The following is a 22981-nucleotide window of genomic DNA, read 5'->3' as shown; positions in this document are numbered from 1 at the left end:
CTCAGCTGACGTACTTCATCAGCGGAGATAGACTTCCCTGCGGAAAAAGTCTGAGTTGCTTCTCTAGGGGAAGCAACAGGGACTTCAGCCCCGCAAGTTTGTCCAAGAGTCAAGGCACCTCCACTCCTCCCCCGATTGATCCCCAGAGGAGACCGATTGGGCAGAGTTGGAGTGACGGGATCTAGCCGTCAGAGTAAGATGGCAAGGTTTCTTCGACTTCAAGGATGAACCCGAAGGTGAAGAATCCCTCTTTGCCTTCTTCTTCCAGCATCTTCTAAATCACTGCCACTGAGAGGGAGGCCACTCCCTACACACATTGCATAGAAACTCCTGCATACAGGCATGCTCTCTACACGCAGGACAAAATACATAAGGATCAGTCTCCGCGCAGACATGAAGGTGCTACATCGGCACCCTTCCCTGCTTGGTCAAACCCGTATTCTAAAAGGAATGCACGCACACTTTTATTCAAGAAAAAAGAGAAAGATTCTAAAATTTCAGGCCTGTTGGTTTATTATTATGGTGGTTAAATTGAGTCAAGTGGAGGAGAACTAACGTCTGCTCTTTTCCGAGCCAGAATACAAAGTGGCTTGTGTTAGCTAGTCTGTGTGTGAGCAGGGTGGTTTGTCCACTCCCTTACTATCCCTCGGAACATCGCTAAAAGTTTTATGGCTAGTTTCAGCTTTTGGAAAAATATATATCTATAGTAAAGACCTGAAAGGTTTGTATTTTGTGCTGGAACAAAGAAATCTTCTTATGGTTTGGGTCATCGGAATCCAGGGGGACACAATCCTTAGGGATAAGTTTCTTGGCTTCTAGTCAGGAACCTGTCATTACAGATACAGGGAGGAGTTTCTTAAACAGGTCTTTCCGTTAGACCATTGTTGAAATATTTACTTCTCATTTTCCATAAGCTTTGCCTCCAGGAAAGTTTTATCTCATTTCTGTAGAAATTTTTATTACTATTTTGCTTTTATTGGATATATCCCCTATAGTACAGTACAGTATTACCTTAGTTATGTATGGAGCTCTCCAGCTTTATTTCTTTAGGAAACTATTACTACCACTTTAAAGGAAAATATCTCCAAATATTTAATTTTTTCAAGAAGTTTCTACTTACTGTACCACTAACCTTTTTTTATCCTTGCTACTTGCCTTTCTATTTACAAAGTGCAAATGTTAAGGTGCTATGACATCAGACTGCCTAGTACCATAATTTTTTTATTACCTAAATTAAAACACTGTAACAGTCTTCCGGGCAGTATTTAGAAATTTGATTTGAGAGGAAAGTGAGAAAATAAATCTTGAGAGGTATTCATAGCACATACTCTATATGTAATTTATTTTAGTTTTATCCATGTTTTGTAATAATGTTCTTGTAACCCTCCCCCCCTTACCTTTTTTTTCCAACAGGGGCACTGCATTTAGTCAGTAGTGGTTTATATGATATACAAATTAAAATGTTAAAAAAATTTAATACTTGATTCCAGAACTATTCTCTATATTTCTTGTCATTTTAAAACTTTTTCAATTATGAAGGGTGGGCGAGTACATATTTTGGTTGATGGAGCTCTGCAACAAAGGATCTGTTTATCATGTCATGGTGCGCCACCCATTCCAGCTACCCAAACGTAATTCATTGCGCCTGCAACGCCGTTACAGAATCACCAACCTAAAACCACAAAACATCTGCAAAGTAAGTTTTTTCTCTGACTTTCATTATAATCTTAAAGCTTTAAGTTCTGGGACTAAAACTTCATTTTGGGGTTTAATCCCATTAAGTTTTTTGTTTTTCTTTCTTTCTCCATGTAGTTTTACATAGATAAGATCAGTAGATTCTGTTTTATTAGTCATTCAGCATAGTATATATTGTGGATTAGATCTTTTTGCTTCAAAATAAAGAAACATTTGTACACTTTGTCAAGTTAAGAGTACCTTATGTACTTTGCATATACTGTATAGTACTAATCTTTTTGTCTAGTTATGTCAAAGAACAAGTCTGAATTTAAACTTTTTCTTTTATTTTCCTTGTTATAGTGGTTCACTAGGAGTGTTTGCTCAAAATGGAAATTTATTCTAAAAGGAAGTATTGTTTTGATCTTTAATTTATTTTCAGGAAAGAATTCCAACTTATGTTGCCCGTTCAACATCCAAGTTTAAAGAGCTGAATGAAGATTTGGAACAAGATGATTTACAAGGTGCCTCCATAATAGGTGGTTTAATATCATACAAGGTAATAATTTCCTGTCATCCTTGATTACGAACGATGCAATACACGTTTTGTTTTTCTTTTAGAAGATTGACTAGTATGTAAGTTTTTTCGTATAAGTTGTATAAGTGTGATGAATATTTATTGCCAATAATTCTTATCCTGTGGAGACATTGATCAAAATCTGGGATCAGTACATCGTAGAATTAATCAGTGTTGTCTACTCTATTGCAATATTTTTGGTCTGCATGCAAATATTGAAAACCTTACGGTTGCATCCAGACTGTATGATATTCTTTTGTGCTCCGAAACTTTAAATTCTTAAATGAGGCCCTCGTCTGAGCTCCTCATAATTAGTTTTAAGAAGCCAATAATTTTGAAACAGGATGTTATTCTTAGCACCAGGGGAATGAAAGTTGTACTAGGACTGAGTACCCAGGCATAACTTCTATTTGTGTTTGATATTGAATCCAGACATGGATGATTCTATCTTTGATTATCTTCTTACCATTATGGTTAAGATACTAGAAGATGATTGAAAACGGATTTTGACATAGGAAAAATCTATTTTTATGTGAGATAGCCATGTTGTCCTGATGGATGTTCTTCATTGGCAGCTTCTACTTTGGATATTTCTGGGAGTGATGTACCAGAGAAATTTTACCTTAGAGGTATAAACGGAGTACTATCTTCTAGAGCAAATATCCCGAGAGATATAATGTATGAATCAGGGACGTGTTGATAACAAGCCATGGTTATCCTTCCCCAAATAGAGTTAACCTTGTTTTGAAGGATAAGGTAGAGGGTAGGATACGTGGGCAAGAGAACCGTTACAACTTCCGATCTCAATGTGTTACAACTAACACGTTTCCTGTTAAACCATTCCAGGAGCAATCATCGCATGATGCGGGGTCCCACTCTGAGAATTGGGAGGGGATGGAAAAGTAACGGGTGGGCCATCAGGACGACATGGCTATCTCACCCAAAAATAGATTTTTCCTATGTCAAAATTCGTTTTTGGGGCTCAAGCCATGTCGTCCTGATGGTAGTGTACCAGAGAATAATCATTCTCAGTTGTGGCCAGCAGAGTTTTAACCCTTTACACCCCATAGACATAATAATTCTTCCCTTAGCATTGCTAACTATGGTACCAAGCTGTGGTGCAAGCAGTATGTTTGTACTAAGTAGGAGCAAACGAAATCAACGTCACAGTCCAACTCACTGTGGAGAAAATCTTTGTCTCCAGAAGATGAAAAGACCGAAGTCTATAAAAAGAGGGTTAAAAATTGAGGTACACTACTTTTATTTTGTACAGTAGGTCCAATGAAAGGAAACGCAAAAAGGAACAGCAGTCTTTTATCATTGTATGCTATAGATATATACAGAAAACTGGAGTTTTCCTACCGCAAAGTTATGTAACAGAGTAGTGAAATGGTAACACTCATGACATACAGGGAAAAATATCACCTTTGACTCTTTACAATATTAAATAGTACATTTAAAAGAGAAACATGAGTCCCCTTTCACAATGTAGACTGAGAAGTCCCAACTAACTATACACTCTATAAGAGTCCATATACAACACTTTAATCACATTACTAGTGGCCACTACAAAGTGTTTTATCTCTTCCAACTGTCGAAAGTAATGTTTTGAAGAACACACACGAAGATTTCTAGCAAGTGTAAGCCTGTAAGCGCAAAGGACATAGATTGGAAAAAATTTAAGGAAGAGGCAATTTCCATAGGGTCATGACCTGATGGTATACTGTCAGGGTCAGCCCTTCTGATAGAATAGGTGAGATTGGACCTTAGCTGTTTCAGCGAAAGACTAGATCTTGTCGTCTCCCCTCTTTAAAAGTTGACCGCCTTGAAAGGCCCGGCTCTTTAACAGGTAGGCCTTAAGGCACTCTGTGGGGCACAGAGAAGGATCTTCTTGAAGTGGGACAATCTTCTAAAGCCCCCAGCCTTTTGTGGGAAGTTCACTTTTTCGCCAAGAATGCAGGATCAGGGTAAAGATTTAACGTCCCCCTATTCCAAAATTTCAAGGTGGCCATCATCCCTTAAAGGGGCCACAATCTCTGACTAGCACCAAAAACCATAGCAAGCAAAATGATAGACTTTTGAGTAAGATCCCTCAGAGAAGTAGAGGTGTTATCTATCGACGAGGCAAAGTGCAGGACTATCCAACGACCAAGAAATAACCTTGGGAAGAGCAGTAGGTTTGAGTTTAGCAGAAGCCTTCGGGATCCTATTGAACAGCTCACTATTAAGTTCAATATCAAAAGCATAATCAATGAGTCTAGTCAGTGCCGACTTACATAAGGCAATAGTTGTATAGGCCAGACCTTGGTCATGCTATGAGATGAAGAAAGACATACAGGAATCCATAGAAATGGAAGAGGGCTGATGAATTTTCACGAATGCAACCCATTTTTTCAGGAAGACAAATAATATTGTTTCGTGATGTTGGACTTGTACTCTTCTATGAAGTCAATTCTCTCCTTTGCAACTCCAAACTTTCTTTGAGTAGCGAGGGCGAAAAAATCAGGAGCCGAAGGGTTTTCATTATCCAAGAGGAAGCAAAGGCAGTCTTCTGTTGAACAGAGGGACCGTGAGAAGTTTGAATTCCAGAACAAGATGATACCAATTGCTTAAGGGCCACTTGGGAGCCACTAGAGCTGCTGTTCCCTTGAAGGTCCGCAGTTTGTTCAGGACTTTCATTAGGAGGTTGAATGATGGAAATAGGCAGATGTGAGCTCACTGGTTCCAATCCAGAGACATCGCATCCGTCCCCATCGCTTTCAGATCTGAGTTTGGTGCTTCATACCAGGGAAGCTTCTTGTTTGAACTCATTGCAAAGAAATCGATTTGCAGTTCTGGGACTTGCTCTAGTATGAAACAGAATAATATTGCATCCAGAGGCTTGGATCTTGATATTGCATTGGCCGTCACATTGCGAACCCCTTCGAGGTGAACTGCTAAGAGATGCCAGTTCTTCCACTGTCTGTTGACACTGTGGACTATCGTCCCGTTGTCGATTACTATATTGCTGTGTGATTTCGTCTTTGGGTTCATTCTCTTCAGAGTCAGAAACACTGCCCTAGCTTCCAGAATATTGATGTGAAATTTCTGAAATACGAGTGACCAACCACCCTGTACTTTCTTGAAAGGGGAGTGTACCCCACCAACCTTATTCCGAGACGTCTGTGTGTGAATATTCACGGAAGGAGGAGGGTACTGCAGAGGGACGTGTTGACAAACTCCTGGCGTTGGACCGTGGCTTATGATGCCATTCTTCTCCAGACTCTGTTGGCATTTTTGAATCTCGCTTATAGTATCAAATATGTCACGACAGCGAACTGCAGTGAACCTAAGACTCATTCTGGTTGCTATCTGGTGAGTACTTTGGAACGAAGAAGGCACCCGACAAAGTTAGCTATTTCCTTTCTCTTGACTTGCTGTAGAGAGAGGGCATGTGACTTTAGATTCCAGTGAAGCCCTAGCCACTGGAATTCTTGAGTTGGAGACAGCCTTGACTTTGTGAAGTAGATCTGAAAGCCCAGAAACTAGGAATTTCATGACTTTTTGGGCTGTCCAAAGACACTTTGACTTTGTTGCAGCCCAGACCAGCCAGTCATCCAGGTATACCATCACCTGGAAGCCTTTGTTCTGTAATTGTTGGACGTTGGCCTCTACTAGCTTTAGGAAAATCTATGGAGCTATATTGAGCTCGAAGGACATAGCTTTGAATATGTAGGCCTTTCTTGGCAGTCTGAAACCAAGGTAGGGGGAGAAGTGCCAACCTATCAGAAGATGTCAATAGGCGTCTGTAAGATATAGGGAGACGGTGAAGGACACTTGGAGTAGTAAGGTCCATATTTACGAGATAGTCAGCATCTGGAACTTGTCGTTCATAAAGAATTATTTTAGTGGGGACAAATCCAGGATAGTTCGAAGAGTGTTCGAATCTTTCTTGGGCACGCTGAATAGCCGCCTTTGAAAGTTCATGGATTTTGTGCAACGGATGGATTCCTTCCGGAGAAAATCCTGTGCATAATCCTTCAAAATTGGGGTTGTGGGTTGGAAGAACCTCTGGAACTGGGGAGGTTTCTGTCTCCATTTCCAGCCTAGTCCAATTGGGATTATGCGGTGAGCCTAGGGATAAGTCTTCCCTCTACTGGGAGTTCCTCATTGTTGGTGTGAAGGACCAGCATCTTTTTAACCGCCTTGCCTCTACTACCTCGGCCTCAAGATTGACCGCCTTTTCCTGACCTTCCCCTGCTATTGGTGCCCTTCTTTTGAGCCTTGGCAGGGTGGAACATGGTGGTGGCTCTCTCATACACCAGGTTGAACGCTGGAGACTGTGGTACATGCTGCTAGGGAACCGTGGCAGCAACTGAGGGTGTCGCAACGGGAAATGATGGGCTTTTTGCTCTTGGGTTGAGATCCTTCACTGGGGGTAAAATTCTGTTTAGAGGCCATACCCCACTTGTGTACAAGGCTTTTATTCCCCCAAGCCACTTTGTTCATGATTTCCTTAACCAATTCCTCGGGGAAGAGATCTTTCCCCCAGATATTGGAGTCAATCGGTTTTCTAGGTTTATGCCTGATTGTAGCAGTAGCTAGGACGTGTTCTCTACATGCTCTCCTGACTAGGAAGGAAGCATGGAGATCATTATGAAATATGGTTAGGCCAGTCTTCGCTAAGACAGGGAAGAGATCAGATTTTCAATAGTTTCTAATAAGCATCTCTAGATAAGATTGGGTGGATATAGAGCCAGATAGTCTCTCTTTGGCTTCCAATTCTTCCCTTGATAGGAATTCGGGAAATCTAGGCAGTTTATTATTAAACTGTTTGCCTCCGACGTCTTTATCTAGTTTTCCAACATTAAAGGTATGTTGGACATCCTCCGAACTGTCCGAATCAAAAGGAAGGGCTAGGGAGACAGATTTGCACTCCTCTAGCACTAGGAGTGGTCTACCCTGCACTACTGCTTTCTTCACAGCCTCTAAACTTTTAGAGGCGAAAGGGAAGAAATATCTTTGGGGCCTACAAAGGTGGCCTGCTTCCTGCCAATATGTTGGGTATTTGTGAATTCAGCCATCTTCAGCTCCTTAACCAAAAGACACTGAGCTTTGCTATGGTGTAGGATGATTGTTATTATTATTATTAGCCAAGCTACAACCCTAGTTGGAAAAGCAAGATGATATAAGCCCAAGGCTCCAACAGGGAAAAGTAGCCTAGTGAGGAAAGGAAACAAGGAAGTAAGTAAATGATATAAGAAGTAATGAAAAATTAAAATAAAATATTTTAAAAAACATAAACAACATTAAAACTGATGATTCATATATAACTATAAAAAGACTTATGTCAGCCTGTTCAGCATAAAAAAATTTGCTGCAACTTTGAACTTTTGAAGTTCTACCGATCCAACTACCCGATTAAGAAGATCATTCCACAACTTGGTCACAGCTGGAATTGTATCATCCCTAATTGAGGCTTCTTAAGTTAAGCCTTACGTAACAGTAAGGATAACTGTCGATCGATGGGAAGAATTCCAAGTCCGAGACTGTCTAGGAACCCAAACCCTCTCCGATGTGGAGGTACCTTTCACTTAAGGCCATATGCTGAGCGTAATGCCAAGGGTTCTTAACTGCGCATTCTGGTAGGCTCGAAGCTGGGAGAGCCTTATAAGCAGGTGCCTTTTGTAAAGCTTCTATCCTCGCTATGAGGTACTCTTGAGAATATTCATTTTTGGTGGTTAGGTTTTCCATGAAAGCTTTCATGGACTCCGTACGTTCCGAGTTACTAGGAAACGAAGGTTGGTCTAACAGGAACAGGGGTGGAGGTGTAAGCTGCCGCTTGAGCAGTAGGGATGGAAGAACAAACTAAAGAGGCACTGGGAACTGTACTCACCCCATTTACATCTAAAGACTCTTCAGAGGGTTCTGCGGTCGGCAGGATCCTCTCCCTCTCTGACAACCCAGAAAAAGTTGTCGATGTGTTGTCCGTGGTCAGGCTCAGGACTTGCAGAGCGTCCCGAGCTTCATTATCCGCGTGATATTCTGGTACCGGCGGGAGTTGAACCGTCGGTAACTGCATCATCCGCATGATATTTTGGTACTGGCGGGAGTTGAACCGTCGGTAACTGGTGACCAAACACAGAGGTCACCTCAGCCTTGGGAAAGAGGTGGTCCTTCAGTTCCAGAGAGGGAAGATAAGGGGTACCTTATTGAGGGCTCTTCTGGAAACCTCCTACCTTCATATTATCAGCGACCTGTAAAGAACAAAAAATTTAAATGAGTACACATCATTAAAGATTATATTTTTTTTAAATTAAGTAAACATATTTGTATGTTTAAGAGAAAAACATAACCTAAATAAATCTACTACTTAAATATAGCTAAAGATTACTAATAATCAAAACACATTCCAAACAGTTCAGAAATTAATGGAGATTTATGAAGCAAACTATTTGACCGTGCGGTAGGAATATGGAGGAAAGGTTCGCATGAGAGGGACATCAGAACCTCTAGAGTAGGTCTGTTGGAACAACCCAAGAAGGCAAGTTCACTCATCATACTGCCTAGACCAGCAGCAGCTGGGTTGAGGCGGCAACTATTTCTAGTAGCCAAGATAAAGTCTGACCTTTCAATACCCTAGGCATGTCAACACAAAGTGGCAAAAGCATAGTAAAGTTGACAGGGAGAGAGTGAACAATCCCATAGGGAAGGGTCCACACTCAGAGGAAGTACAGGAATGAAAGGCAGCTAAAAAGGGAACCTGCCAAGACCTATGAAATGTGGAGGTTTAGCCGGTAAGATAATGAGAGCCTTACAAGATGGCCAGGATGCTAAGAATTGGAAATTCAAAGGACGTCCTAAAGACCAGGCGGGATCCGACCGACCAACTCCAGAGGATAATGTCCCTTAGATATGGAAGAGGATAGGAAAGAGCAGTGACTAGTCTGAGGCGGCAGAGGGAAAGACCCATGGCCAACACACAGCCAGTGCTAGAAGAACTCAGGTTGACAAGACTTGAAGCAGAGACAGGTGTGTCAACACATTTGCCTAGATAGGCTAACCAGATGAGAGAGTCAAGACTCCACAGCAAGAGGGACATAGCACAAGAAAGGAAGCTGGCGACACAGAATAAGCAACTGCCTAGGTGGCAGAGGAGGACCCCAAGGGGTACCAACTCTATGCCCAGATAGGGGCCATAGGAAGAACTCTGTAGGCAAGCCTAGCCTACCTAGTGTGTAGGGAAAAACTCAAAAGCTAGGGCAAGATGACTAGACAGGAAGAACATAGTTCCCAGTATAGTCAGGTTATGGCTTAACTAGGAAGGGAAAGGTGCTGAGAAAACATCCAAGGGTGGTCTCTAAGGCAGTAGAGAGACTAAATCTCTCTACTGCGACATTAGAACAGGAACAGTGTTCCAAGAGGTCTGCAGTGATAGGGCACAGAGGACAAGTTCTTAAAACCAGGCATAGCCTACTGAAGACTAAGAGGGAAGCCTAAGAATGGTTAAGGTGACACAAGAGGGTCTATCTGTCAGCATTACAACAGGGGGTAAAGCATTTCAATGGGTAAAGATAAGTAGACACAGTCAATAAGTTCCCAAGACCTCTGCTGCCTCGCCACACAGATAGGCTATGTGGAAAGTGAAAACAGTCACCCTAGGACATCTGAAAACATGACACCCTGTCTGTCATCAGAGCCATGATGGAGACCTTTCAGAAGAAGAGCGAAGAAAGGGAAGCTGCGTTAAGGAAGGAGATTCACCAGCTTGCAGCGGCCCGTGTATCTCATAGGAGACTTAATGTGAAGGATATTCCCTCGTGCTCTGAGGTAAACCCATGGATGCATGCCGAGTACATGCCAATAACAAACGGCAAGATCTTCATCTCAGAAAAGCTGGGAGCTGTCCTTATCGAGGACATTGAGTTCTGGCCCAGCTTTGAGTCCTATCGTGACTGCTTTGTTCGTCTAAGGACAGAACCTGTATCCAAGGAGGAGACAGCTCAAGGAGGTCATAGTGCTTGACCATACAAAGGCTCAAGCTTCGCTAGCCAGCAGTCTGAAGGACAGGGGCTTCACCAACTCTAAGGTGCCAGCCCTGAGTAAGAAACACCCTTCCTTTCTTGCTCCTGCGACAATGGCCTTCCCCTTTGCGGAAAAAGGGTTCAAGGCAGTGGAAGCTGGGAAACCTTGCCCTACACTGGAGAAGTGTAGGCCCCTTTCCCTAGCCCTGCCGACAGATCATAAAGACTGGAAGGATATTCAGCTTACCTTCTCAGTCGGGAATTTGGAGGCCAATATTGCTGGACGTCAGTTTAGCGAAAACCTCTCCAAGTTGTCAGAGTTTCTCCTGCGTAGGGAGCAGGACACGAAAGAAAGGCTTGCTGCCTCTCTGTCCCTCCAGGTGACCCTGGAGGCAATGGCCATTGAACATAGGTCCCCAGATATGTTCATGGTCATAGCCAAAACACACTTGGCAACCCTAATTAAAGACTTTTATAGCTTTGTTAGGGCTTGAAGGGCTTGTAGGGAGTTTGTGTTTGCCTCGGCTGCAGTAAGACACGATTGATTGATTGATTGATTGAAAGTTTTCTGGCACGATAAGACACGAACCCAGGAAGTTGATATCTTCCAACATCTGGGGGAAAGACCTCTTCTTACCGAATGAAGTAGTCAAAGAAATAGTCGACAAGGCTGCCACGGAGAATAGGAATCTTCTCCAGAAGTGGGGCATGTCGGCTAGGAGGAAGTCTTCCCCGGATGAGGGTCCCCAACTGAAACGGAAGACAAAGAGGCCAAGGTTGCCTTCTCGCTCTGCTAGACAACAACAACAACATCCCATGACCGCAGTGCCTTAGATGGTGGCACAGCCCCAACCCACCTACCAGATGGTACCCCAACAGGTGATGACTCAGTCACCAGCCTTCACTCCCACCTATTGTGGAGGATTAATTTTATTTTAATTTATTTTTTTTGTTTTGCCAAATCGAGAGAGAGAGAGAGAGAGAGAGAGAGAGAGAGAGAGAGAGAGAGAGAGAGAGGAGAGAGAGAGAGAGAGAGAGAGAGAGAGTTGTTTTAGTATTGTTAAATAGAGACATTTTATTTGCTTTAGCTTTGTCATTAATGAGAGAGAGAGAGAGAGAGAGAGAGAGAGAGAGAGAGAGAGAGAGAGAGAGAGAGTGAGTGTGTTTATTTACTAAAGTTTTGTCAAACCGCAAGAGAGAGAAAGTGTTTATTTGCTTAGTTTTGTGAGAGAGAGAGAGAGAGAGAGAGAGAGAGAGAGAGAGAGAGAGAGAGAGAGAGAGAGAGAAAGAGTTTTTATTTGCTTTAGTTTTGTCAGAGAGAGAGAGAGAGAGAGAGAGAGAGAGAGGGAGAGAGAGAGAGAGAGAATTTCATTTGCTTTAGTTTTGCTAGATTGCGCGTGCGCGAGAGAGTATGTGTGTATGTGCGTGTTTTGTGTGTCCGCGGTGCGCGTCGAAGAACAAGGGTAGTTAGCGAATGATTGTTTGTAGCGGGAAAGACTGTCGGTATATTTGAGGTTGTTTGTTTACATTTTTTTAGCTAGGATAGGGCGGTGATGAATGTCTTGGGCGAAAGCATTGGATCTTTGACTGTAGCAGGAGTCGGTTATGTTTTTTTTGTTCTTTGAAAGCCGGCTGTGAAGTGATTTTTTATATTCGGAGTAAGTACTGTTTTTATTTATTTTTGTTAGGCGCGTTCATGAATGATAGAAAGTTTATTGTTTATCTTTGATTATAGTGCGATAGTTAAGTTAGGAGTGTTCGGAAGTGTTTTTTTTTTTTTTATTTTGGCAGGCCGTGATTCCTCCTTTGGAGAGACTTAAATTTTTGGAAAGTGGATATATTGTTGATGACCTGGCCTGTATTAGATTGTATTAAGACTGCTCTTGGATTACGCAACCGTTGATGACCTGGATTACGATTAGGATTACGATTTGATTACACTGAACGATTTTCTTGATTTTGATGCCATAATGACCTGGACTACGATTAGGATTACGATTTGATTACACTGAACGATTTTCTTGATTTTGATGCCATAATGACCCAGCCCGTTTGAAGGATTTTCCGTTTGGATCACCGATAATAAGGATTGTGATGATGATGATGATGATTAATGCAATTATGAAATAACATTTGTCAGTGTTACGGTAGCTAGAGAGCTGTGGTTGGGCTGTAAAAGGACTGTTGGCCCTTGTGTGGACAAAGACGTCCACACATAAACATATATTGGTTTTGGTGTTTGGGATAATTTTAAGTCTGTTAGGGTTTTTGCGGGTTATATGAATGGTGCTTTTGGTTATTATATATGTTATTTTGTGTTGAGTTTTTGATTAGTTTTAAGTGTTGATAATTTGAATGTGGATGGTTATTGATTTAGTTTTAAGTTTTGAGAAATATAGTTTTAAGGTCATGTTTTGTTTTTGTTGCCCTTCAGTCTAAGAGTCCAGTTTATGATAACGTCAGGGGAAAGTTTGTGTTGCGGAGACAATTGTCAGAAGTAAGATTTAAGGGTGTGGGGGTTGTTTTGTTTACATCCCGCCACATAAATTTGGCACCCGAACAGGGACAGGGACTGTTGAAGGTGGGATTGAAACTGGACTGTTGGACAAGGGTAAATAGGTTTAGAAATTACTTAAAATATTAATGGTATTGAAATGGAGTTAATGGAGGAACAGTTGTATATGTTAAAGGAGGAATTGCGGTTGTCTAATGAGCGAGAGGAGAGGTTGTTGTTGGAGAATGCGAGGTTAAGTAGTGAGAATGAGGAGATGCAAAGGAAACTTAGGGAACTTCAGGGAACTGTAGAGAGAGTGGAAGAGGGTGTTGAGATGAGGATGCGAGAAAATGAGAAACGAATGGAAGCTATGATAGGGCAAGTAATGGGGATGATGAAAACTGTCATGGGTGAAGGTGCAGTCGGAGGAGTGGCTTCTGCTTCTGGTAACGGGTTGATGGTGGAAGAGGATAGGGTAAGGGATAATGGGGAAGGTAGTGATAGTGATATTGAAAGTAAAGGGCCTAGACATAGTAAGATTGGAACGAAGGGTGATAGGAAGACTGAGAAGAAAGGTAAAGATAATGTGAAAAAAGAAAAGAAAGGTCAGGGTGTGAGTGAGGATGATCATGAATGGGTGAAGGTGGTTAGTAAGAAAAAGGGTAAGAAGGGAATAGTTAAAGATAGGACTCTGAGTGTAGAACTAGATTCATTGTATTCAAATGAAGAAGAAGGCAACAAGAAGGGAGTAGACAGTGAAGATAGTAGTGAGAATGAAGTAGAGGAAGTTTGTAAGACAGTGTTTATGAGAGAGGTACCTAGGTGTGAAAGTTTTAATGAACATAGCAGTAGGGATGTATATGACTTCTTTAGGGAATATGAAAAGTTTTGTCAGGCTAAGTATGGGGATAGTAAGAGAGTTTGGGCTAGGGAGTTGGGAGAATTTTTGTCAGGATATTTGTTGACGATGTATGGGGATGATAATGAGTGTAGGAGAGGTTGAGTATGAAAGTGTAAAGAAGAGGATAATTGAACAGGTAAAACGTATGAAAGGTAGTGTTAGGTATAAGCGAAAAAATTATTTTGATGAAGCACGATTGAAGGTGGGTGAAGCAATCTCGATGTATGTATGTCGGTTAGAAACATTGGCTAGAAAGAAGTATGGGGACGAAGGAATAAATGAAAATAAAGAACTAATGAAGAAGGTTTTGGGTACAGTACCAGAGAGTGTATGTGAGTTTATTAATTTGAAACGGAAGGAGAAAATGAGGTGGACTAGAGAGAGATTGACTTGGGATGATATTTTAGAGATAGTTGAGGATTACGAGTTGGATAGGTGTATGAAAGAAAGTAAATCTGTGAGTGTAAGAACTGGAATGGAGGAATGTGTGCCAGAATTTGGTAGTTTTAGAGATGCTGTTATGAGAGGGCCAATGAGGGCAGCTGATAGTGTAGTAGATAGAAGTGTTAGGGTGAGTAATGTAGGAATACCCATGCCGAGAAATGACGGGTTTAGACAGGGAAATCAAGTTTGGAGAGATAGAAGTGCTAGCACGCAGCAAGTTAGGTTAGGTAGTGGTATCCGTGAAGAGAGGTGTTATAGGTGTGGGAAGGTAGGACATAAAAAGAACGAGTGTAGATGGGCATTAGGAGCATGTTTCGGGTGTGGAGAGACAGGGCATCGTATTAGCGACTGTAAGAAAGAGAAAGTGGTTAAGTGTTACCGGTGTGGTATGACTGGGCACATAGCGAGTGGATGCCATAGTAATCGTATGAATGTAATTTGTGGCAATTGTGGTAAGGATGGTCATTATGCTAGAATGTGCAAGGAGCCGCGGGGTAAGTGTACTGAATGTGGTGCAGATGGGCATGTAGCTAGGGTTTGTAGAAAGAAGGGGTCAAGTCAGCCAGGATGTTCGGGAAACTAATCAATCAGAGGGTTCAGCTGGGTGGGTCCTCGTGTGTGTGGGGAGTGAATGTGATGCATGTTCGTGAGGGTTTATTGCATGAAGATGTGATGGGAGAAAGAGCACATGATTGCATGAGTGTGAAAATGATTTTTAATGGTGTAGAGTTGGTTGGTTTGATTGATACTGGTTGTGGTGTCAATTTAATGTTTAGGAATGCATATGATAAGGTAAAAGAGGTTTATGAATTTAAGGGATGTAAGGGTGAAGTAAAAGGTATTGGTAATTTGCGTATGCCTGTGCAAGGAAAGTTGCGGGAAAATGTTATGATTGGGGGGCTGATGATGGAGGATAATGATTTTTACGTGGTCGAGGGAGCGAATGAGAAATATGACGTACTGCTTGGGTATAAATTTCTGAAAAAATGTGGTATGATTGTACATCCAAGTGCGAACATGATAGAAATAAAGGTTAAAGGTAATATTTGTGGGGAATTTTATTTAAAGGAAGACGGCAGAGTGAGTACGAAGGTGTGGAAGGGAGTGCCGTTGGTAGCAAAGGAAAGTGTAAAGTTATCGGGTAAGAAAGGTGATATCGGGTAAGAAAGGTGAGGTTATTAGTGTAAAAGTTGCATGGCCGAGCAGTCTGGGAATTTCAAATAGTGACAAGGATGAATATGTAGTGGAAGGTATGGAAGCAGGTAATTTGGTGAAAATGAGTGCATATATATATAATGGTGTTATGAATATGCAGGAACCCAAGGTGTATGTAAGGTTGTTGCCGTGTGTTAGGAGGAAGAGAGTACGTGGTATACGTGAGGGCGATTGCATGGGATGTATGTATACACTGATCAATGTAGAGGATGGAAGATATGTTAAGGCGAGACAGGTAATGGCTGGTAAGGTAAAGAATGATGACGATTGGGATTACGATACGTTGAAAGGATTGTGATGATGATGATGATGATTAATGCAATTATGAAATAACATTTGTCAGTGTTACGGTAGCTAGAGAGCTGTGGTTGGGCTGTAAAAGGACTGTTGGCCCTTGTGTGGACAAAGACGTCCACACATAAACATATATTGGTTTTGGTGTTTGGGATAATTTTAAGTCTGTTAGGGTTTTTGCGGGTTATATGAATGGTGCTTTTGGTTATTATATATGTTATTTTGTGTTGAGTTTTTGATTAGTTTTAAGTGTTGATAATTTGAATGTGGATGGTTATTGATTTAGTTTTAAGTTTTGAGAAATATAGTTTTAAGGTCATGTTTTGTTTTTGTTGCCCTTCAGTCTAAGAGTCCAGTTTATGATAACGTCAGGGGAAAGTTTGTGTTGCGGAGACAATTGTCAGAAGTAAGATTTAAGGGTGTGGGGGTTGTTTTGTTTACATCCCGCCACATAAATTTGGCACCCGAACAGGGACAGGGACTGTTGAAGGTGGGATTGAAACTGGACTGTTGGACAAGGGTAAATAGGTTTAGAAATTACTTAATATATTAATGGTATTGAAATGGAGTTAATGGAGGAACAGTTGTATATGTTAAAGGAGGAATTGCGGTTGTCTAATGAGCGAGAGGAGAGGTTGTTGTTGGAGAATGCGAGGTTAAGTAGTGAGAATGAGGAGATGCAAAGGAAACTTAGGGAACTTCAGGGAACTGTAGAGAGAGTGGAAGAGGGTGTTGAGATGAGGATGCGAGAAAATGAGAAACGAATGGAAGCTATGATAGGGCAAGTAATGGGGATGATGAAAACTGTCATGGGTGAAGGTGCAGTCGGAGGAGTGGCTTCTGCTTCTGGTAACGGGTTGATGGTGGAAGAGGATAGGGTAAGGGATAATGGGGAAGGTAGTGATAGTGATATTGAAAGTAAAGGGCCTAGACATAGTAAGATTGGAACGAAGGGTGATAGGAAGACTGAGAAGAAAGGTAAAGATAATGTGAAAAAAGAAAAGAAAGGTCAGGGTGTGAGTGAGGATGATCATGAATGGGTGAAGGTGGTTAGTAAGAAAAAGGGTAAGAAGGGAATAGTTAAAGATAGGACTCTGAGTGTAGAACTAGATTCATTGTATTCAAATGAAGAAGAAGGCAACAAGAAGGGAGTAGACAGTGAAGATAGTAGTGAGAATGAAGTAGAGGAAGTTTGTAAGACAGTGTTTATGAGAGAGGTACCTAGGTGTGAAAGTTTTAATGAACATAGCAGTAGGGATGTATATGACTTCTTTAGGGAATATGAAAAGTTTTGTCAGGCTAAGTATGGGGATAGTAAGAGAGTTTGGGCTAGGGAGTTGGGAGAATTTTTGTCAGGATATTTGTTGACGATGTATGGGGATGATAATGAGTGTAGGAGAGGTTGAGTATGAAAGTGTAAAGAAGAGGATAATTGAACAGGTAAAACGTATGAAAGGTAGTGTTAGGTATAAGCGAAAAAATTATTTTGATGAAGCACGATTGAAGGTGGGTGAAGCAATCTCGATGTATGTATGTCGGTTAGAAACATTGGCTAGAAAGAAGTATGGGGACGAAGGAATAAATGAAAATAAAGAACTAATGAAGAAGTTTTTGGGTACAGTACCAGAGAGTGTATGTGAGTTTATTAATTTGAAACGGAAGGAGAAAATGAGGTGGACTTGAGAGAGATTGACTTGGGATGATATTTTAGAGATAGTTGAGGATTACGAGTTGGATAGGTGTATGAAAGAAAGTAAATCTGTGAGTGTAAGAACTGGAATGGAGGAATGTGTGCCAGAATTTGGTAGTTTTAGAGATGCTGTTATGAGAGGGCCAATGAGGGCAGCTGATAGTGTAGTAGATAGAAGTGTTAGGGTGAGTAATGTAGGAATACCCATGCCGAGAAATGACGGGTTTAGACAGGGAAATCAAGTTTGGAGAGATAGAAGTGCTAGCACGCAGCAAGTTAGGTTAGGTAGTGGTATCCGTGAAGAGAGGTGTTATAGGTGTGGGAAGGTAGGACATAAAAAGAACGAGTGTAGATGGGCATTAGGAGCATGTTTCGGGTGTGGAGAGACAGGGCATCGTATTAGCGACTGTAAGAAAGAGAAAGTGGTTAAGTGTTACCGGTGTGGTATGACTGGGCACATAGCGAGTGGATGCCATAGTAATCGTATGAATGTAATTTGTGGCAATTGTGGTAAGGATGGTCATTATGCTAGAATGTGCAAGGAGCCGCGGGGTAAGTGTACTGAATGTGGTGCAGATGGGCATGTAGCTAGGGTTTGTAGAAAGAAGGGGTCAAGTCAGCCAGGATGTTCGGGAAACTAATCAATCAGAGGGTTCAGCTGGGTGGGTCCTCGTGTGTGTGGGGAGTGAATGTGATGCATGTTCGTGAGGGTTTATTGCATGAAGATGTGATGGGAGAAAGAGCACATGATTGCATGAGTGTGAAAATGATTTTTAATGGTGTAGAGTTGGTTGGTTTGATTGATACTGGTTGTGGTGTCAATTTAATGTTTAGGAATGCATATGATAAGGTAAAAGAGGTTTATGAATTTAAGGGATGTAAGGGTGAAGTAAAAGGTATTGGTAATTTGCGTATGCCTGTGCAAGGAAAGTTGCGGGAAAATGTTATGATTGGGGGGCTGATGATGGAGGATAATGATTTTTACGTGGTCGAGGGAGCGAATGAGAAATATGACGTACTGCTTGGGTATAAATTTCTGAAAAAATGTGGTATGATTGTACATCCAAGTGCGAACATGATAGAAATAAAGGTTAAAGGTAATATTTGTGGGGAATTTTATTTAAAGGAAGACGGCAGAGTGAGTACGAAGGTGTGGAAGGGAGTGCCGTTGGTAGCAAAGGAAAGTGTAAAGTTATCGGGTAAGAAAGGTGAGGTTATTAGTGTAAAAGTTGCATGGCCGAGCAGTCTGGGAATTTCAAATAGTGACAAGGATGAATATGTAGTGGAAGGTATGGAAGCAGGTAATTTGGTGAAAATGAGTGCATATATATATAATGGTGTTATGAATATGCAGGAACCCAAGGTGTATGTAAGGTTGTTGCCGTGTGTTAGGAGGAAGAGAGTACGTGGTATACGTGAGGGCGATTGCATGGGATGTATGTATACACTGATCAATGTAGAGGATGGAAGATATGTTAAGGCGAGACAGGTAATGGCTGGTAAGGTAAAGAATGATGACGATTGGGATTACGATACGTTGAAAGGAAGAATTAAGTTAGATGAGAGTATAAGTGAGGTCGAAAGGGAACGATTGCTTAAGATGTTATGGGATAAGCGGAGAGTTATGAGTCTCGGTGACGATGATTGTGGGGGGTCAGACCTGCCAGAATTTAAAATAGTTCTTAGTGATGATACCCCCATATATCAGCGTCCCAGGCATTTTTCTCCGCCTATTGCCAAGGAGATAGAGGAGCAGTGTCAGGAATTAGAGCGTATGGGTGTAATAGAAAGGAGTGAGAGTGCCTGGAATAGCCCTATTGTCCCTGTACGAAAGCCTGATGGAAGTTTACGCATGTGTATTGATTATAGGAAGGTGAATGAGGTGACTGTTAAAGAACGTTTTCCAATGAATGTGGTGTCTGATTGTGTTTATAAGATGCATGGAATGAAAGTTTTTACTAAATTAGATTTGGTGCGGGGCTATTACCAGGTGCCTCTGGCAGAGGGGAGCAGGCCCATTACCGCATTTTCAAGTACAAATTGTCATTTTCAATTTAAAAGGTTGAGTTTTGGTCTTGCTAATGCGCCTGCTGCCTTCAAAAGAGCGATGAATGTTGTTTTGGCTGGGTTCGATCGACAGAAGGTGACTGTTTTTATAGATGATATTTTGATTGCGAGCGAGACTGTTGAGGAACATATGCGGTTGCCTGAGGCAGTGTTGAGGCAGTTAATTGAAGTTGGTGTGAAAATTAAGCTTGAGAAGTGTACATGGTTGTCCAGGGAGGTGGAATTTCTTGGGCATATAGTGAGTGAATCTGGTATAAGGAAGAGTGACAAGTTTGTGTATAAGGTGCGAGAATTTCCACGTCCCCGGACTGTGCGTGAGTTGCGAGGTTTTCTTGGTTTGGTTGAGTTTGGGCGCAAGTTTATTATAGAGATTGTTCAGGTATAGGGAAGCCTTTGAATGAATGGACGGGTAAAAGGAATAGTACAAAATTAAAATGGGATGATCGGATGATAGAAGCGTTTGAAAGGTTGAAAGAAGAGGCCGCGAAAGACGTCACTTTGGCATTTCCAGACTACAGTGAAAATGCGAATATGCTAGAGTTGTATACGGATGCGAGTGGGGTTAGTATGGGTGGTTGTTTGGTTCAAATGCAGAGAGTAAATGGAGAAGAGCAATTGAGAGTAATAGCGTATGTTAGTAAAGCATTTAATAAAGCTGAGCGGAAGTATTTGACGATTGACAGGGAATTGGCTGCAATACGATTTTGTGTGGAAGCATTGAAAGTATTTTTGTATGGTGTAAAATTCATTGTGCGTACTGACCATCAGCCCCTAGTGTATATGATAAGGAAAGAGTGAGTGAATGCAAGGGTTGCTAGGACCATAGAGGATTTGAATGAATTTGATTTTAGGTTAGAATATGTACCGGGAAATAAGAATGTGATAGCAGATGCGATGTCGAGGATGCATGGGAGGATGGAAGATAAAGAGAGTACAGTAATCAGAATTCTGAAAGGTTGCCTGAAGGTTTAGTTGTGGAGCAGAGTTGTGAAGGGGAAGATATGGTATATAAGTGTATCCTAATGGGTTTAAGTAAGTTAATACAAGAGGGGTTAAATACGGAAATACCGGGTAGCGTAAGCGAGCTTAAAAGAAGGGTGATGAATGAAGTGTCAAAAGAAATGGTATATGAGGAGGAGAGTAGTGTACTAGAAGGGGAAGTATTATCAAAGATATTAATGGTGGTAAGTATGTTGTATGGTGTAACTGTGTATTTGTATTTTGGATGGAATCGACCTATGGAATATAGGGCATGTAAGGAGAATGATAGGGAATATATCTTGAGGATGCAATGTAATGAGGAATGTTGCAAATTGTTGAGTGAGAAGGATAATGGTGCAAGTGACCTTAATCTAAGATATGACGGTATAGAGGACTGAATATGATGATGAACATATTGGTGAAGTGAGCGACAGAATTGAAAGGAGAGTAAATGTATGTATGCAAGGTGTAAAGGGAAGGATGATGACATATGTGAATATAAATGAGAATGAATATTGTAGTTTAATTGATACGGGTGCTCAAGTGTCATTAGTAAATGAGTCGGTTATCAGGGAAATTAAGAGGTACAATTGGGAAGTGAAAAGACAGTGTACGAGTGTGAGAATTCATGGAATAGGTCAGGGAAGTTTACTTGTTTGGGAAGAAGTGAGGTTGAAGGTGAAACTAGGGAGTATGGAAGTTGAACATAATTTTATTGTAATGGGAGAGAATGAAATGCCTAGTTGTTTTTTGATGGGAATAGATTTTTTGAGGTTGCACCATGTGTCAGTTGATGTTGGTAAGGGTTTGCTTTCAAAGAATGGCTGTAAGGTAATAGTAATTGAGGATAATAGTGTATTCATGGCGAATTTTGTTGGCATGATTGATATAGCAAAGAGTGAAGAAGATTTGTTAAGCAAAGAAGAGGTGGAAGAAATGCAAGGTGAATGTTTCGAAATAAATAGGTTACGTGAATGTATTTTAAATGGTATTAGGGTGGAAGAATGGCCGTGTGATTTGGAAGCGTATAAGAAAGTTGTTAAAAGATTTATTGTTTGTAAGAATATTGTGTATTTTTTGCATAGGGGAATGGATGAAGATATATATGTTCCTGTATTTCCAATGCATGCAGCTGTAAGTATGTGTATGGTAGTGCATGACAGGTATGGGCATATGGGGAAGAATAAATTGTGGGAATGCATGCGAGAGAGGTTGTTTACGCCTGGGTTGAGCCAAATTTGTAGGGATGTAGCGACTACTTGTGAGGATTGTCAGAAGGGAAAGTATCAGAGCATGCATGCAAGTCCGCCTGTTCTGAGGTTACGTATGAAAGAGCCATTTGAGATGTTTGTGATTGATTGTGTTTCATTGCCTGTGACTGCTAGGAGACATGTGGGAATGATTATCATGGTCGATCATATGAGCAAGTTTGCGTATGCAGTACCCATCAAGAATAAAAGAAGTGAGACTGTAGCGAGAATGGTAAGTCAAGTGATGTTGCCGATGAGTGTGTGTAAGCCTACAAAAATGTTAAGTGACAATGGTCCGGAGTTTGTTGGATGGGAGTTTGAGCAGATGTTAAGAGAATGGGGCATTGAACATGTATATTCGACTCCGTATATGCCAAGTGCGAATGGTTTGGCTGAAAGGACGGTAAGAACCTTGACAGAAATTTTGCGGATGATGAGTACATGTGATAATGATTGGGATTTATATGTTGGGCGTGCGTTGTGGGCGTATAATGCGACGGTGCACAAGAGTACTGGTATGTCTCCGTGTAAGTTTGTGTTGAATTTTGAAAAGATAGTAAGACCGAGATTGAGTGTGTCCGAGGATGATAGAGATGTTTGGAAGAAAGCAAATGAGAGATTTGAAAGCTACAAAGTGGGAGAGAAAGTGTTAAAAGAAGTAATTGAAAAAGGAAGAATGAATGTCAATAAGGTACGTGATAAGTTTGAAGGTCCATATGAGGTGTTAGATGTTGGTTCTAGTGGGTTGAGTTATGTTTTAGGTAAAGTAAGTGTGGATGGTAGTGTGGAAAAGGTTAGGGCCCACCACAATCAGTTGCGAAAATGGAAGGAGGTACCAAGATATATTTAGGAGAATGGTATGAATAAATGGCTGAAAACGAACAAGTATGAACCGAGTATGTGCGAGGCATTAGGTTTAGAAGATAAGCAATTGGTGTTAGTAGAGTATGGAAAGAAAAAGAAGTCTGAGAATTTTACTGGGGATAAAAGACAGGAAAATTTTGTAGTTGTTGGCGGGAATCAGAGTAAGCAGGACAAGGGTGTAAATGTACAGGTGAGTATGGAAGATAAATGTATTAATACAGATGAAACTTGGATGAGTATGAATGATACTTATAGTGTGTGTGGTTTTTCGTTAGATGAGGCAAGAGAACGTATGACGAACACGAGAATGAAAGATAGGAGAATGATAAGCAGTATGAATGATTCTTTTGTTAAAGTAGAAAATGGTTTAGATGTAATGGATGAATTGTTGACAGAAATTAGTGGGATTTTCGGGCCAGATGAAACTGAGGTAGATGAAATAGTGAATGATATCTTAGACGAGCAGAACATAGACGGGAATCGTAATAGTACGTTGAATGAAAACGACATAGAAGAAGTGAATGAGA

General features: G+C 41.2%; 1 protein-coding gene across 1 annotated transcript in view; it reads left to right on the top strand.

The window, feature by feature from the left end:
• LOC137660322 (uncharacterized) overlaps positions 1–22981 on the top strand; it is a 421696-nt gene that overhangs the window by 173674 nt on the left and 225041 nt on the right. The window contains exons 4-5 of the mRNA XM_068395141.1: positions 1540–1696; positions 2117–2233. Coding sequence (XP_068251242.1) covers positions 1540–1696; positions 2117–2233 — 274 coding nt within the window. The remainder of the gene's footprint in view (positions 1–1539; positions 1697–2116; positions 2234–22981) is intronic.

This window comes from Palaemon carinicauda, chromosome 20 (assembly GCF_036898095.1).
Source record: "Palaemon carinicauda isolate YSFRI2023 chromosome 20, ASM3689809v2, whole genome shotgun sequence".
NCBI lineage: Eukaryota > Metazoa > Arthropoda > Malacostraca > Decapoda > Palaemonidae > Palaemon > Palaemon carinicauda.
The sequence above is the reverse complement of the archived record's forward strand: the minus strand, read 5'-3'. Positions and strand labels throughout refer to the sequence as shown.